This window comes from Amia ocellicauda, chromosome 20, assembly GCF_036373705.1.
Source record: "Amia ocellicauda isolate fAmiCal2 chromosome 20, fAmiCal2.hap1, whole genome shotgun sequence".
NCBI classification, from domain to species: domain Eukaryota; kingdom Metazoa; phylum Chordata; class Actinopteri; order Amiiformes; family Amiidae; genus Amia; species Amia ocellicauda.
In genome coordinates, this window is record NC_089869.1 from 12,107,016 (window position 1) to 12,122,655 (window position 15,640).

Genomic DNA, 15,640 nt, shown 5'->3' on the forward strand with positions numbered 1-15,640 from the left:
ACACAATTTGCATGTAACCTGCTTTTTCTGTGGAAATCAATGTCTACCAAATTAGAAACAATGCTGTGACCACCATTTCCCATTTATGAAAGTGCTGTCCAATCCAGTAGTGTGCTACAGCAAAATGGTCAGATAAGAAATGAAACCAGAACAACCTGTGCACTTGGGGGGAAAACTGTTCTTGCCAAAAGTATTGACATAGTTTCAAACAAATTAGTCCCTTTATAAGATAATGAGTGACATGTAAAGATAGTACACCATACCATTACTGATATGAGGGAATTTATGTAGCTGCCAAGTTCCTTATAATTCAATATGTGAAAGAATTGAAAACGGACAAATCTGGAATTGCTTGCTCCTCACCTATACGATTATGACATGCATATTACTATTAATGCATTTATTTATTAATGTATCTGTTTATTTGTCAGTACATTTAAGATCTTTCATGTTTTTCACATTTTCCTTCAAAATGTCTATCTTGAAGCTGGTGGCTAATCCTATTTTTTGCTCAGTGAGTCCTTTTTAGTTGCTGCTGAAGTAGAGATTAATTTGTTTTTGTATATTTTTAATATGTTTGTGAGTTAAAAGATGGAAGCCCCAGCTTCATATTAAATAGTCAGTGGTTACTGAATAGATTTTCTGGAAGGAACCACCCAGGCCTGTGTAGCAACTGAGACTGGAGGGGCCATGAGCATGAATTATACACTGGTAGAAACCATAAACGCACACTTTATTGCCAAATGTTTAATCTATTGATGGAATTATCAAAGGTAATAAATAACGAAATTGTTAAATTGTTGTAGCAGCAGGGGGGTTTCACGCCGTCTTACTAATTTTCAACTCTTCTTAGAGTCAATTAAGTTAAATTTAACCCTTTAAGAGGAAACTACCAAATCCATTTCATGTGTTATGCTGAGAGATGTTCAAAATAATAGATTCCTGTATTGGTAAATTGCAGTATTTCCCTTTTGATTTGACCAAAAATATAATTTGCACCCTGTTTACACAGCATATTTATTATTTTGTATAATACATGCCATGTTGACTTCACCCTCTCAAAGTTTGTGTTAGTTGTTTGGAACCAAGCCAAAATTGATCTAGTTTTTGTCATGTTTTGTACTCTAGCATAAAATTAATTTAAGACATTTATACTGTAATCGGATACATATGGTTTTATGACATTTTGAGGTTTAAAACGGACTGACTATCAGGTAGACAAGTAATTCATTTGTATCACAAGCTGGAGCTTAAAGTAACCCTGGGAAAGAATGTAGAATGTAATCTCCCGTCTGCTCAGTGAGCCATGCGGTCCTGGGTAAATTTCTCACTCAAACATGGCAGAGGTCAGCGTTTGACGCTGAGGGTCCAAGCATGAATAGCCCTCGTTTTCATTTGCAATTCATTCTCGGAGCCCCACTTGCTCGCTGCTTTCATTCGAAGCTGTTTGAATCCTCTTCTCCCCATAAAGCTCCTTGCTATTACAATTAACCTCCATGAAAAAGGTTGGAGAGCCTCCTTGGCTATGTGCTTGTTCTCATTGCTTTTGCAGAGAGTGTGAAGTCAAGTTCATGTGGTTTTCGATCATTACGTACGCAGATGCATGCAGCCCTGTGTCCCTTTGCACTTCATTTTACAGTGTAGGCCACATGAACTAGACTTTGATCAAGCAGCAAAGTCATCTGAACATGTGAAATCTGGGACATATTCACTATTGCAGCTTTTTGTTCCTAATGTTTATATTGAGCATACATTTTACAGTAGGCTTAGTCCGTAATAGTTTTTAGTTTTTACAGATGTACCCCATTGTCAGCATCTCTGGAATAATTAAGTCGCGCATCTTTTATTCTCAGGGCTTTTAATCAGACAATTATAGATGAATAATTATTATCCATTTACATTAACATCAAACACAAATAGGCCTAGTTGATGATGATGATGACTATGATTATTATTATTATTATTATTTATTATTATTATTATAGTCACATTTTCTTTATAGGAGAACATTTACCTAAATTCTTTATGAATTACCCGACCAGCTTTCTCAGTCTCTCCTGTCTGCATATTTGCCACTTTGGTTTTCAAAACAATTCAATAACCTTGCAGAAAGGTATTTTGGCTTTGTGTAATGGGTAAGACTGACAAAACAAGATTTGTCTATAGGTCCAAAGTGGCAGGTAAAAGTTGCCTGCAAATGGATAGTGACCAACCAGTTAAGTTTTCACTTCCTTTAACCTTAAGTACATTTTTCTTGTGCCTCTACACTGGAGTAACATGGCCATTCTTTGTGGATTTGTTGTACTTTCAAACCTTTTGTTCAATTTAAAAATACATTGCCTAAATCAATCCCCACTAAACCGCCCACTGCAGATATTGACAGCATCGGCCCCAAGCTCTCCAGCAATGCGCCCAGAACCACTCGACCTTCAAGCAGACTGCTGAGCCCGCTGTTCTGCAAATGAATGCAAAACCCTTTGTATCTCTCCATCTTTTCTGTCTATTTTTCTATACCCTTGCAGTGTTTCATTTTAAACAAGATATTGATTTAAATGAAAATATGTAAATTGATTAGTTTTCTTTCTCACACTTTCTTTCACGCATACGCAGGCATTTTATGTATTTATAGTTCATGGATATTTATTCTGCCCATACTGTCCTTTATCTGAGGTAAATATAGTGTGTAAGATTTAAGATTTACTTATTTTAACCACCTCTCCAATGGCAAAAAGTTTCTTATGTTAAACTGCTTTACAAATGGATTTATTTGTTCTGAGTGGGCCTCATTACTTTAGGAGTCCATATAAAAGGGCTCAGTGGGCTCTTGCATTAAATTAATAAAGTAATGAGCAGGAGATAATTTTTTTTTTTTTCTTTTTCTTTTTCTTTTTCTTTCAGGTGGTCTTGGAGAGCAAAGCAGTTCTTCTACACAGAATTTCACCACACCAACAAACCGTAAAAGCAGAAAAGTTAAAAAGGGTAATGTGGTACCCCACCCAGAGCTTTGGGTATCTTTGATTATTTTTTTTTTATTAAATGTTATCAGATGTTTTGTTGTTTCAGTGGCGTGTGTTATCTGTGTTTATAATGTATTAGCTAGATTAATCCACTTAGTGACAGGCAGAGGTAATTATTTGTTATAATTGACCAATTATGCAAATGTGATTTGAGAGTGAAGTACTAGTTTCATTTACTTTCACGTAATAAAATAAAAGCTTTCAGTAAAAGAGGCAGTGTAGCCTTTACCCGTTTGTTTAACACTGTGTTCCACTTTGATGTTGAAGGATTTTTATTGACTACAAGAAATATACAACACGCATGCAATACTAAGAGTATCTGACTTATTTGTATGTTAATGATTACTTCTGGAGATTAAAACACATGGAATAGCTTTTTTTTTTTTTTTTTTTTTTTTTAATGACTGTGAATGTTAGTAGAAAGCATGTTTTAATGATGACTAGGTTTTAATAATGTATCTTTTTAATTCAGCATTTTAAAAGGGGTTTCTTACACCTGTGTGAGGAAATTTGACCAGGTCCAGTAATTGGGAATATCACTTTAGATGATCATTATGGGATATTTGTATCATTCCTTAAGTTCAAATATAAATAATATATAATTTAAAAAAAAGGCAAATATTGTTTAGCCATGTAGTCCAAGCCCTTTTGACTTGGCAACAAAGTCTTAAATGGCTTGTTGCAATTGCTCTGTGGTTTGAAAATCAGAAGGACCCAGATCTGTCACATTATGGATGTTTTCCTATTGACAACTGTAATCCCAGAACAGATGCATCTCCAGCCACAACTTGTTAATTGAAATGGCAAGCATTAGTAATTTCTCTCAGTTCAGTTTTTTATCTATCTACAGCATGTGTTATGTCATCCCACTATTTATTTTCACAATATAAAAAGCACAAAGCCTGCTTTAGTTTCCAAGTTTCCAAGCTATTCTGCACAATTTGGCCCTATTGATTGGTGTTAAAAGGGCAAGCCAAGCTTGTTTCTGTGTAATTACCAGCATAGTTCCATGTTGTAGTCTGTAAGAAAATAAAATCAATTTGATTAAGTACCAGTTGTTTTACATTTAAGAGATTGATGTTTGAAAGCCTGTTAGTGAATTTCAAACTAACGCCTTTTATGATTGCCTGAACTCAACGCTAGCTGGTTTCTGTACCTTTGCAGGGGATGTTATTTTTACCACTACAGTGAGAAACTATTAGAGTGATTTAACGTCCTCTGTGGTTATTCATCATTTGTATTGCCACAATGACTGTGATCTTACGGTTCAGAAATAAAAATTGCAAATGGTAAAGTAATTGTGAGATCAGCTCTTTGGCAGAGAAATAAATCCTGGAAAGCAGAGTCACAACCAATAAATTACCACTGACATTTTTGCAATAGCACTATATTTTTTTTTTTAAGTAAACGCTGCTGGGCACCTTTGTAGGCAGTTAGAGCACATTGATGAATTAAAATAGACTTCAGGGTCAGGACTGAGTTGCCCAAACCTGATAGCAAGCAAAAACAAAATTAACAGTGCCCACGCAGAAAATATGACTTTGAAGAGAGAGTGGAGAAATGTTAGAGAGGCAAGACTGTATTTACATTTGTTCCCATCATAGTAAAGCCAACAGTTTGTTCAAATCCTTGGGGTAGATTGAATTTCTCAGGAAGGTCTAAGGAACTTATTTGGGATGTGTATGGATATTTATATTGAAGTTTCCACTCTTAACATCTGTAGGTAATTTCTATGGTTTTTGTAGGAAAGTAAGTACACGGAATACTACAGACCGAATGTATTTATTATAATTTTATGTTTTCTACATTTTGTAAATAAAACCACTCTGAGGGCCCTCTTGATTTGGACAAATCGTCTCCAGCAAATTGTGCTAATTGGGAAAGTGAAACTCCTGTAGAGAGAGTGGGTTCGGGCCGTGATCTACTTCTATAGCACTCTGCTCCTATTAAATCCTGACAGGAAGGATTTGCTTGCTCATGTTTCAGCTGTGCAGATCAATGAAAAGTGCTCCATCAGCAGCCGCTTGTAATCATTCCTGTCAGAGAGACCCCCTCGTGTGCGGAAATGAAAGCCCAGAGTTCCTGGCTCAAATCGCTTTAATGAAACCCAGGGCATCGTTTTCAGACTCTTTCCAAACACACACAGATATTATCCTGTTCTCTCCTTCACCAGAGACTAATTGCCTTCAAATCCTTTATTTCAGCTTGTAAACTGACCGTATATATGGAGGCAGTCAAATACCAACAAGGTGTTTTACCCAGGGGGTGACTGTATTCTCTGGGAAGGATTAAACACCAGAAAATACATCAGATTTGGGATTGTTTGAGCTGAAGTGCAGTTGTGAAGTGTGTCTAATATTTTGACACGAAATGTAGAGGCAGTTGTGCATTCGTCAATTCTCAGAGCAATTTAACTGTATAGACATATGTTCGTACTTTCGTTCTTGCATTCGCTTTATTTTCTTTCTGAAGAAATTGTTGTGCTCAATAAAATGTGCAAAGCCAGTAAACTTCAAGGATAATTGATTAATATTTAGTTATTTGGGTCTGTGTTTCTAGACATGTTACCTCAATAGTAAAGGTTAATTAGGTCTTTCTTCAAATGGAATTGATTTGAAGGCAATTTGCATATAGAACTGCTCTTTAAAGTTCATATGCCCCCTTGTGTAGTTATTACACATTTATGTAGCATATCTTTTAAAATCTTAATAAAGTTATGTAGCTCTCAGATCTTTGTTGAAAAATCTTTAATGACTTTCTCGCAGCTATAATTAATTTATTTGAAAAGTAGGCTATATCCTCTTTATCTACCCAAATGTTTACTGAAAATCTGCACATACTGTTATCAAGCGGTGCATTCATTTTATTTTTAAATGTATATATTTAATAAGTGTAATCTTTAACAACAATTGAGACTAGAAAACTGTGTTTAGTGGAGGAATTCAATGACCATAATCTGGAAATGTTACCAGTCAATTGTAGTGAGAGTGAGGGCTGGTGGCGGGGAATAGCTTTTTAGTAACCTAGATTAAAATGGGCAAATCCAGTCTCCTTGCGGTAGAGATTTTAGTTTTGAAGTCAAGTACTCTTTGATTGGACCCATCCAAAACACTGTCCACCACTCCTTTTGAGTTAATGAAAGGCTTGGAAGGGAGTTTTTAATTTTAATTTAGTTTTCAGTGTGTGGTATCTGCACTGCCTTCTTTCTCAGAAGACTACTGAGGACTTTGCAATTCAAATGTTGTGACAAGAGACTAGACACATGCTCATAAACCTTTACTGTATTTCCAGTGTTGTCCTAAAATTAACCACATTTGGACACAAAAAGTGAAGGAAAAAAAAAAATAAGCTGTTGTGATTTAAACTGGGTTTTGTTGTGTTTTCTAGGTCCAAGGCAGAGACCCATTAAGAACACCAGGCAAAAGAAGACAAAGACGAAAAGTCGGCCTACGGGAAATAATGAGGCCTTGAGCCGAACACGTAGGGCAGCCACGTCCAGACAGGAGAGGATATGGCCAGGAGGGGTCATCCCATATGTTATAGGAGGAAACTTCACTGGTCAGTCATTTGATGAAACTAGCCTGATGTCTGTATTTTTCCCATTCTGAAATTGTATGAAAATGCAACGTGTGTATGTTTTGTTTTATATTTCCCATTTAGGATAGCGGCAACTGACACACTTTCAAAATATCAGTAACATTCTCCCTCTTTTATTTCACAATGAAAGATTACGTTTTTCCATTTCAAAGAGAATCTTGGTTCAACATCTCCGCTGGCTTTGCATGCTCTTCATTGATAAGGTCCAGCATGGTCCACCATTGTGCCTCTCTGTGTGCCGTCGCGATTCGCTTGCCTGGGGAGACGATGTAACGAAGTGGAGAGAGATGGCAGAGATAACTGATCCTGAAGCGTGAATTGGGTTTAAAGGGTGACCAGTCCTAGGTTAACAAGAAGCTGTGTGTTGCCCCTAAACCTATCCATGTGGGTGGGCTGGATTAAGTTCAAAGCCCTGGAAAAGGATGGGGAGGGGTAAAAAAAGCATCATTTGAGCACTGCATAGATGGTATCAGAGTGGATCTTGCACAATTAAGGAGGATATATAGCAGATGAACATGTAAGATCCCATACACTCCATTGGGGGAGGTAAGGTGACCGCAGGGACACAGGAGACTGAGTGATGTCTCTTATCTTGATGCATGACAGCCTGTTGAGAGAGCTGATAGAGTGGAACAGTGCTCCACAGAGACACTGGCCTTGTTGTTCTCAACACAGTTGGAAGAGATCTCAAAGTGTTTTAATTGGAGATGCAAGGGTACCCCCCCCACCCCCACCCCAGTACAACTACGGACTGTCCTTCGGGTTTCGCAAGAGGAGTCATTCTGAATCGGCTCTGCTAAACCGTTCCTATTCAGTGACATACTACAGAGTGGTCACTGAAGCGTGGCTCGTTCCATGTTAGATTTACTGGTTGCCTTTGCTGTAGATGTAAAGGATTTCTTAAAGAAATCTGCCACCGGGGTTAAGATCATGGCGATTAATTTGCTGTACTCATTACCGTTTTAAAATCACTGACTGTCACAACATTGTTTCTGTGGCCAACCATTGATTCATGTGTAGCAGAGGGACATGTTTGAATGCTGTTCTTCATGTATTTTAGAAACAAAGTTTAATGTTTGTTTTTGTTGTCTTTTTGCTTCAGGTACCCAGAGAGCTATTTTTAAGCAGGCCATGAGACACTGGGAGAAATTCACCTGTGTGACCTTTATAGAAAGGACAGATGAAGAGAGTTTCATCGTCTTCACCTACAGGCCTTGTGGGTGAGTGAAGCGTTTATTCCTGACTGCCCAGGCCAGTGCTTTTCAGACAGGGATATAACCTGAGATGAAAGGCACATAGAAGGAATACAGTCCATTCTTCACAGCTAAGTTTAAACATTCCCGGTCTGAACTCAATTCGGTCCAAATTAATCCTTGAAATACTTTGAACTACGATTGTGTGTCTGAATATGTGAGCACTTTTTTTTGTCTCTCCCCTGATTGAATTCTCATTGGGCTTCTTGTAGGTGCTGTTCCTATGTGGGCAGGCGTGGGGGAGGGCCCCAGGCTATTTCCATCGGCAAGAACTGTGATAAATTTGGCATTGTGGTCCACGAACTCGGCCACGTTGTGGGGTTCTGGCATGAGCACACTCGGCCGGACAGGGACCACCACGTCTCTATCATCAGGGAGAACATCCAGCCAGGTAACGCTGGGTGGGGTCTTCTCTGCATGGACACAACAGCACATGAAAAAAAATCTGGTTTTGACTGTTTATTGCTTAGGGAAGCATAGCCCTGAAGTCTTAAATCAGTCACAGAGATCATATGTATGTGAGACAACATCATAACATCATACATAAAAAGATGCTGGCACAAGTGTCAGTATCTGATCGCTTAGTCTAGAAAGACACTGACACAGAAGACTGATACTTGCACTTCTTTCAAGCTCATTTCCATGTGGCTTGACTCCAAGTCTATAGTTTTGATGTTCTCTTTATCTTACTGGTCATAATAAACTTTGTGTTTATTAATGAAGGATTATTAATGAACTGTTTAAATAAATTCAGATGAGTAATCTAATCGGCATCTGTTGAATATTTCAGATTTAAGACTTTCAACAGCTGTGGTACATGTCTTCCTCCAACTCCCCTTCAATCATAAGACATATTTGGTCTTCCAGTTTACTTGTGTAAAATATTTTACAACACAGTGATTTAATGTGTTATACAGTGAGTCAGTCAATTTTCATTTCATGCACCTTCATGGGTTGTAAAAGATAGATACGTATTTATTGTATCTTGTGCTGAAACGAGTTCACACAAGCCTCTGTTTCATAAACAGAATTGTTTAGATTATTTTGTTGTAAAGTATGTCTCAGAGGTAAGTATTGAAATGATTAGATTTCTAAAGTTGTTTGGCCCCATATTTTGTTTCCCATTTTGGAAATTAAGTTAAATCCATTAGAATGTTTTGCAAATCCTATCCAGTATTTTTGCCTGACTGTGTTGACATCTTATAAAACTGTCATGGAATGGAAAACGTGAGGCTTTGACATAAAAATAGCCGCAAGTTAAAATGTTTTAGCTGGAAAACAAAGGAAGATAATTTGTTATGTAAGGGAAGTCTTTTTTTATATATTGTCATATAAATATAGTCATAATTATTATATAATAATATACAATTATATCTCTGGAGAACTTTGATTTCTCAATCAAAGTATTTCCTTGCGTTATAATCATTACTTAATGATGCTAATGATTATACTAAAATCCATTTCTGAGAATTACATGCATCTGTTGCTAAGAAAACGGTAACACCTAGCAGAGAGTATTGATTCACCCGTTATGTGGTTCTTTTCTATTGCAGTTTTCAAATGGAAACTATAAATCTACATCTTTTATTCCATGATTTACATGTTTTAAAATATGTTTGTGTACAAGAAAAAGTGAGATTATTGGGGGGAAATAAAGGAAAGTGTATTCTGGAAGTAAATGTTAATTGCAGGACAATTTACAATAGCCCATTTTCTGGTGTATGTAGGCTGAATTGGGGTTGAATTAATGTAATCTGAAGACAGGTTTGTAATGGCTGTTGTGGAAAAACTAGGGCGTCAGCAGGGATGGCGGCTTGGGGTGTAAAATTACCCCAAGAAGAAAACCATGCAGGGTTTGGCGGATATTGATTTCTCTTGGTTTCAGGAGCTAAATTTGATTGCACTTCCCTCAAATAAGATCAGTTTACGAAATAAATTTGGACGTGGCGGAAGGTATATGCGGCGAGGTGGAATCGCGCCTGCAGCCCTGTGTCCTCCAGCAATTAGGCAGGAAGCCAGGAGCTGCATTAATTCTTGTGCCTTGACTCTTCGCCAAGTCCTCCTGAAGGTCAGATGTCTAAGGCCCATTTCTCTTGTGCAGCACTGGCCTGGCCCTCCTTGTTTTAGTTTAATACACTGTAAGCTATTCCCACTGCCTGATTTTAATGAACAGTCAAAAATGCTCTTTATAAGTTTGGGTTGAGAGCTTCCAGTGCACTTTGCCTCTTGGCCTACAAGTAATTTTTCTGTTTTTTGTGTGCAGTGAAAGAGATTGTATCCAAAACCACAAAATTACAAATGTTTCTATTTTTAACTCGATTCTAAAAAATGTGACACTCTATATTAATGAAGAATTGCATCACAGGGCAGGAGTACAACTTCCTGAAGATGGAGCCGGGCGAGGTGAATTCTCTCGGAGAGACATATGACTTTGACAGTATAATGCACTATGCCCGGAACACCTTCTCAAGGTTGGAGTCTAAGGTTACGTCTCTTTGTTTCTTTACAGTGTCTTTAAATAGTAACATTGTTCCTGTCTTATTGCCTTGTTGGTTATATTCCAAGATGCATAGATCAAACACTGCATTGATTTCTGAACTAAAAATGTACTATTCCAGCAAAAATGCTATCTATGTATGTATTTATAGATTAGATGTGCAAATGCTTCTTGAAGGCACTTAAAATAACTGAGCTTGACAAATGTTGTTATCCAAAAGATGATGTAAAAAATACTCAAGATTACAATTCAATAAGTTCATCTGTGCTGATTTTACAATATTTAGTGATGTGTGGAGTCACAGGGAGAGAGATGTGGATCTGTACACCACCTGAAATCAGTGCTTGACACATCTTTATAGTGAACCAACCTACAAGCCTCAATGATTAGATTCTTCTAATGTTGTCCTCTTCTCTCTGTACAATTTCCTTTTTCATTTTGTTTTTTGCTCCATCCCATGTGATTATTCTGTGTGCTCCAGGTTTTAAACATCGCATGACACCGCTTTCACCTTTTTTTCCACTGACCTTCTTCACGATTGTGCGCTGCAGGGATTCTACACAAACATGTCCCATCAACACCTTTTTTGCTCTCCTGTTGTTTTTGCATTAGGTAGTAGAGTTCGCTTGAAATTCTCTTGAAAATCGTGGAAAGAGGCGTTGATGGCCACTGCCTTGGTTCTGTTTCAACTAAAAGCAATGAATATGTCCATGATGCAGTGTAGCAGTTCACAGCCCAGTGTACAGCTGTGGGAGTGGAGGTGAAAAAGCAGGGCTGTGTGCGTGACGTCCTGTCACCAATCCAAACACACAGACGGCCAAGTGCAGAGTGCAGTATCAGTGTTTGCATTGGAAAAATACATCTGTCGCTTCAGGCACGCAGTCATCTTTCCTACTTTTTCTGGAACGTCACACCAAGAATTTCCTCCTCTTGTACGGCATTTTTAACACTGACATATCCATTGGCACTACTTTATGAAGTGTTTTATAACACTTTGAAGGGATGGCTTCAGACTGCCAAATGTGTGCTTTCTGATTTGAAATGTTGGCACATGGTTTGTGGAAGTCTTCTCAGTCCAGGTCTTATTTTTTGTCATTTTCCATCTCTTTAATGTTTTTATCTGAAGCAGCTTTATTGCTTTTTTGTTTTAGTTTTATATTGCTTTTATAATTTTATTTTTTACAATGCTGATCTAATCTTACCTACAGCTTTGCCATAGCATATAGATTTTGTCATTCCAAACCTTTTTAAATCAATCTAAAGTATTTGCAATACAGTTCAAAGCAGACTGTATGAGGACTAAAATAGCCCCTTTTAGGAAAAGTGCAGCAAAGCTTAGTGATTGTCGATTAATACTTGTCTTTCTCACTGCTATAGCATAAACTGAATGCAGCTAATGTCTTCCTTCCAGTGGTCGTATTGAACTCCACAGTGAAAGTAAATGAGAAATGTCCTCCTTCTCCCTCTTCAGTGATGGCCTCATATTAATTACAAACAGATGAAAACTTGAAAGAAAACGTAAACTCTGAAAAGTGTCACGCAGCACTGCAGTGATGTATTGCAGACTCTTTGAAGCTCTTTCTATCTGAATCAGATCACGTTTATGAGCAATGCCATTATTAATGTTCAAAATGAGATGGATATTCACTGAGCTTTGAATGTATATAGAAGAAACCACAATGGTTTATAAAAGTAGATTTTCCAGTTCAATATGTTTTCTCAAATCTTGTTTCAAGTAGTTGTAATGTTCCTTATGAGATTGTACAACCTTGGAATTGTTAAAGAATTGTTGGCTGCAGTTAATTGTCTTACCATTTATAACACTCTGCAGCCCCTTCAGATTACTCATTTCTTTATATAATGACATCTGTCACAGGACTGTTGTTGAATACTTGGTACTGTTAATTGGGTTTGATCTAATCCATGTTTTACTTTCTTTATTGTGAGGCAAGACAACTAAATGGTATTAGTTTTGTCTGCTGTTCCATGTGCATTCACGATCTGCAATGCCAACTGCACCTTAACCATTCTTGTGTGGACACTTAGGGGATTCTCAAGTATGTTTCTGTGTGTGTTTACATGTTTTCAGGTAAGCTTGGATTGCCATGTTGATTGGTTACTGCTGTGTTTTCTTTTACAGGGGAGTGTTCTTGGATACCATCCTCCCACGCCGCGATGACAATGGTGTGAGACCCCCCATCGGACAGCGGGTTCGCCTCAGCCAGGGCGACATTGCACAGGCCCGTAAACTCTACAAGTGCCCAGGTACACAGGGAGCTGCTCGAATATTGTGTGCTATAATCCGGATCGGTATATCTGATCAGAAGTACCTACCATTGTTCAGAAAGAATACCTTCTGTTTTAACCTAATGGTTTTCTTGGTCTGCTCTTTGTCAAAAGGCACATAGTAGTTTTGATACAGTAGTTTCCAATGAAGCTGGCTGAGGTTTCATATTCCAGACCGCGTATGTAGTGATGTAAGGTCTCCATAGCTATTTATACTCATGGGCCTGGATTGCTTTCAGAAGCCTAAAAGCATTGCTGCATGTATTTTACAAGTTGATATGGAGAATCCTATTCAATAATTGCAGGGATCGGGTTACTTATCCTATTTGACAGAAGTAGACAAGAAGGTCTTATGGGTTTAGCCCTGAAATTAATTTTGAGTTATTGATTGTGAGTAAATGTAAATAATACATTACATGAAAATCAATCTTGTCCTGTACAATACATTCGTTTGTACAGTGTCAACTTCTGTTTCGCAAGGTACCATAAAGTTATATACACAATGTGTAGCTTTGCATGAGCCTGATCAGAGAGAGGTAGTACTGTTTCTTTCATTATATATCCCTTGTGTAAAATAAATATATGATTTTCTAGATTCTACACTGGTTTAAAGGAATTCTGTAATTGTTTTATGCTGAGCATGCTTTTTGAAAACCTTGAAAGCATTTGGTTTGAATGATAATGTTGTAGGCTTTTCAGGAATGTCAGATTGCATTGTTCTCTATTTGACAAGAGTATTTGTGTCCTATCCATTACAGTAGCAAATGTAAAGGTTTGAAACTTCGTCTTCAACGTAAGACTGGCTATTATTGTGTAGGAATGGGTTTTAAATTTTGAATTTAACATAACATACATGTATATGTGTATAATAGATTTCAGTTTATTCATTAAAATTATCTTATTAACTATCTTAAAACACTATTGGTAGTTTTTCTTTGTAAGGTGAGTACATTTGTAGACTCCTAATAGGACTTCTTCTTTTGGGAGTGGCCATAACGTAATTTTGGCATCCTGCTTCACTTGAAAGTTCAAGAGGAAATGCATAAACCAAAACATAAGTCTAAGTCTAAACATAAGTATCAGGCTTGTGAAATAATACATCATGGCAGGTCTACGCTTCAGCTCTCAGTAGTTCAGTGGGAGATTCCACATGCCAGGGTTGTAACTTACCAGGGAGAGCCCTGCGCTCGTTCCCTCATCACAGCCATTCCTGGGATGGTTTTAATTTGTCTCGTAAAGATTTAAAACCACAGAGTCACTGAACCTGCTTTTTGTCATAGAATAGATTGGGGTTTTTTTAGAATGTGTGGGAGATTTCAAACCTGACTGCTGTCATACAGCGTCGGCCTTGTTTTTGTTTGGCGAGCTTCACAAGGCTCAGCTGTTAACCCCTATCAATGTTTTTTTAACTATGTCAGTAAACAATAGCAAAATTATGCAAGAAGGGGGATTTTGTAGAAGCCAGCTTTAGTATTTGTATCGGCTTTTTAGATAGTCCTGTAAACACCATTCTTTCCTTTGGAAGTTCGATAGATTGAAACGGGATCTCTCCAGCTTTGTCCCAACAACTTCAGCTGAAAATGTGTTACATCAGTCTATTAATGTTTTTATATGTAACTGCTGATTGCATTTTGTTACTTATAACATTTGGTCCTTGTCTGAAAGTCAAACACCATGAGGCACTGTCAAAAAGACAACTTGTAGTAACTTCCTGTGTTCAGGATGATAATGCTGTGTGTATTTTTTTGTCACTTGGGAAGTGTGGGAGAAAATGAAGTATACAGATAAAAAGCTAGAGAAGATTGTTTTGTTTTGTTTCATAACTCAAAAGTTATGAGAGTCTAAAACATCTGGAAATCCCTTAAGATAAATTGGTATATGATTGCAATATACTGTAAGTATCACTCTCCTATTATGAACAGCATAACTAAAGGACACTGTGGTTGGGTAGTTTGCAAATTAGTTAGGCAGGGGACAGCTTTCACTCTTTTGAAAGTAACTAATCTGAACGCAAGATAAAACTAGTCATAGGAGTTCAATTAGATTGGAGGCAAATATAACCCATTTTTGTTTTTAACAGTCTCTTTAAAAGGTCCTTCATAGTTCAGAATAATACTTGATCTAGCTACATTTTTTTTGTATTTTTTTTTTTTTTTTGTATTTTTTTCAAAAACAATGGAGCCTGATTTATCGCAGGGCATGTTTTTGTTCAGAGGAGGCCTGCAGCATATCCAGCGAGCGGGGCTTACTGCACGCCGATGGGGAGAGCGTGTTAACATGCATTCGAACTCTTCACCTTGACATGAACTCTGACGTGCCTCTGTGGACGCTGGTGATGAGCCAAATGAGTCATACCTCTTTAAATATACTAATTTGTATGGCCAATTTATTTATTATTATTTTTTTAGATATTTGCTCACAGCTCTTGTAATTTATTATGTCTCGATTCATTATATTATGTTGAAAATGTATATAAATATAATTTCCTGGAGTTAAACGGTATCAGAGTAGAACGAACGAGTATAAGGCTAGTAATAAGGCTTTTACACAGCTTCTCCTAATTAGAATTATGGTTCAGGAAACATGAACTAAGAGCAAAGGATCCAGTTACAGTGGATCATTAATTGAATTCAGGCAAACTGAAAGAAATCAATAATAATGGGTCTTCCACATATGCACTGACTTTAAAACAGGAAATGATAGATATATATATATATTAAAAATGATAAAATGAATCAATAGCATTGCAGAAACGGGCTTCCATACCTCACCGTACATATTGTAATTGATAGAGCTGCAATCGCTGTTAATCAACTTTTCAGAAGTTCTTTTCTAACTATTAGCCGCAGTCCAGTATTTTTAACTGCCCATTCCCCCCATTCTCCCCGTGCCTCGGTGCTGGATGTCACCGGTCCTGCCAGGCCATTTTTTGAGGTCAGCAGCGCCCTGTTGACTTCTGTAAACCCCTGTGCTGAAAAGCCCCCCAGCTG

General features: G+C 37.5%; 1 protein-coding gene across 2 annotated transcripts in view; it reads left to right on the forward strand.

Annotated features, from left to right (window-relative positions):
- The window catches only part of LOC136715721 (tolloid-like protein 2), a 57,360-nt gene that overhangs the window by 31,473 nt on the left and 10,247 nt on the right, over positions 1-15,640 (forward strand). For both annotated transcript variants that reach the window (XM_066693090.1, XM_066693091.1), the window contains exons 3-8: positions 2,899-2,979; positions 6,405-6,575; positions 7,717-7,834; positions 8,080-8,258; positions 10,233-10,338; positions 12,505-12,629. In XM_066693090.1, coding sequence (XP_066549187.1) covers positions 2,899-2,979; positions 6,405-6,575; positions 7,717-7,834; positions 8,080-8,258; positions 10,233-10,338; positions 12,505-12,629 — 780 coding nt within the window. The remainder of the gene's footprint in view (positions 1-2,898; positions 2,980-6,404; positions 6,576-7,716; positions 7,835-8,079; positions 8,259-10,232; positions 10,339-12,504; positions 12,630-15,640) is intronic.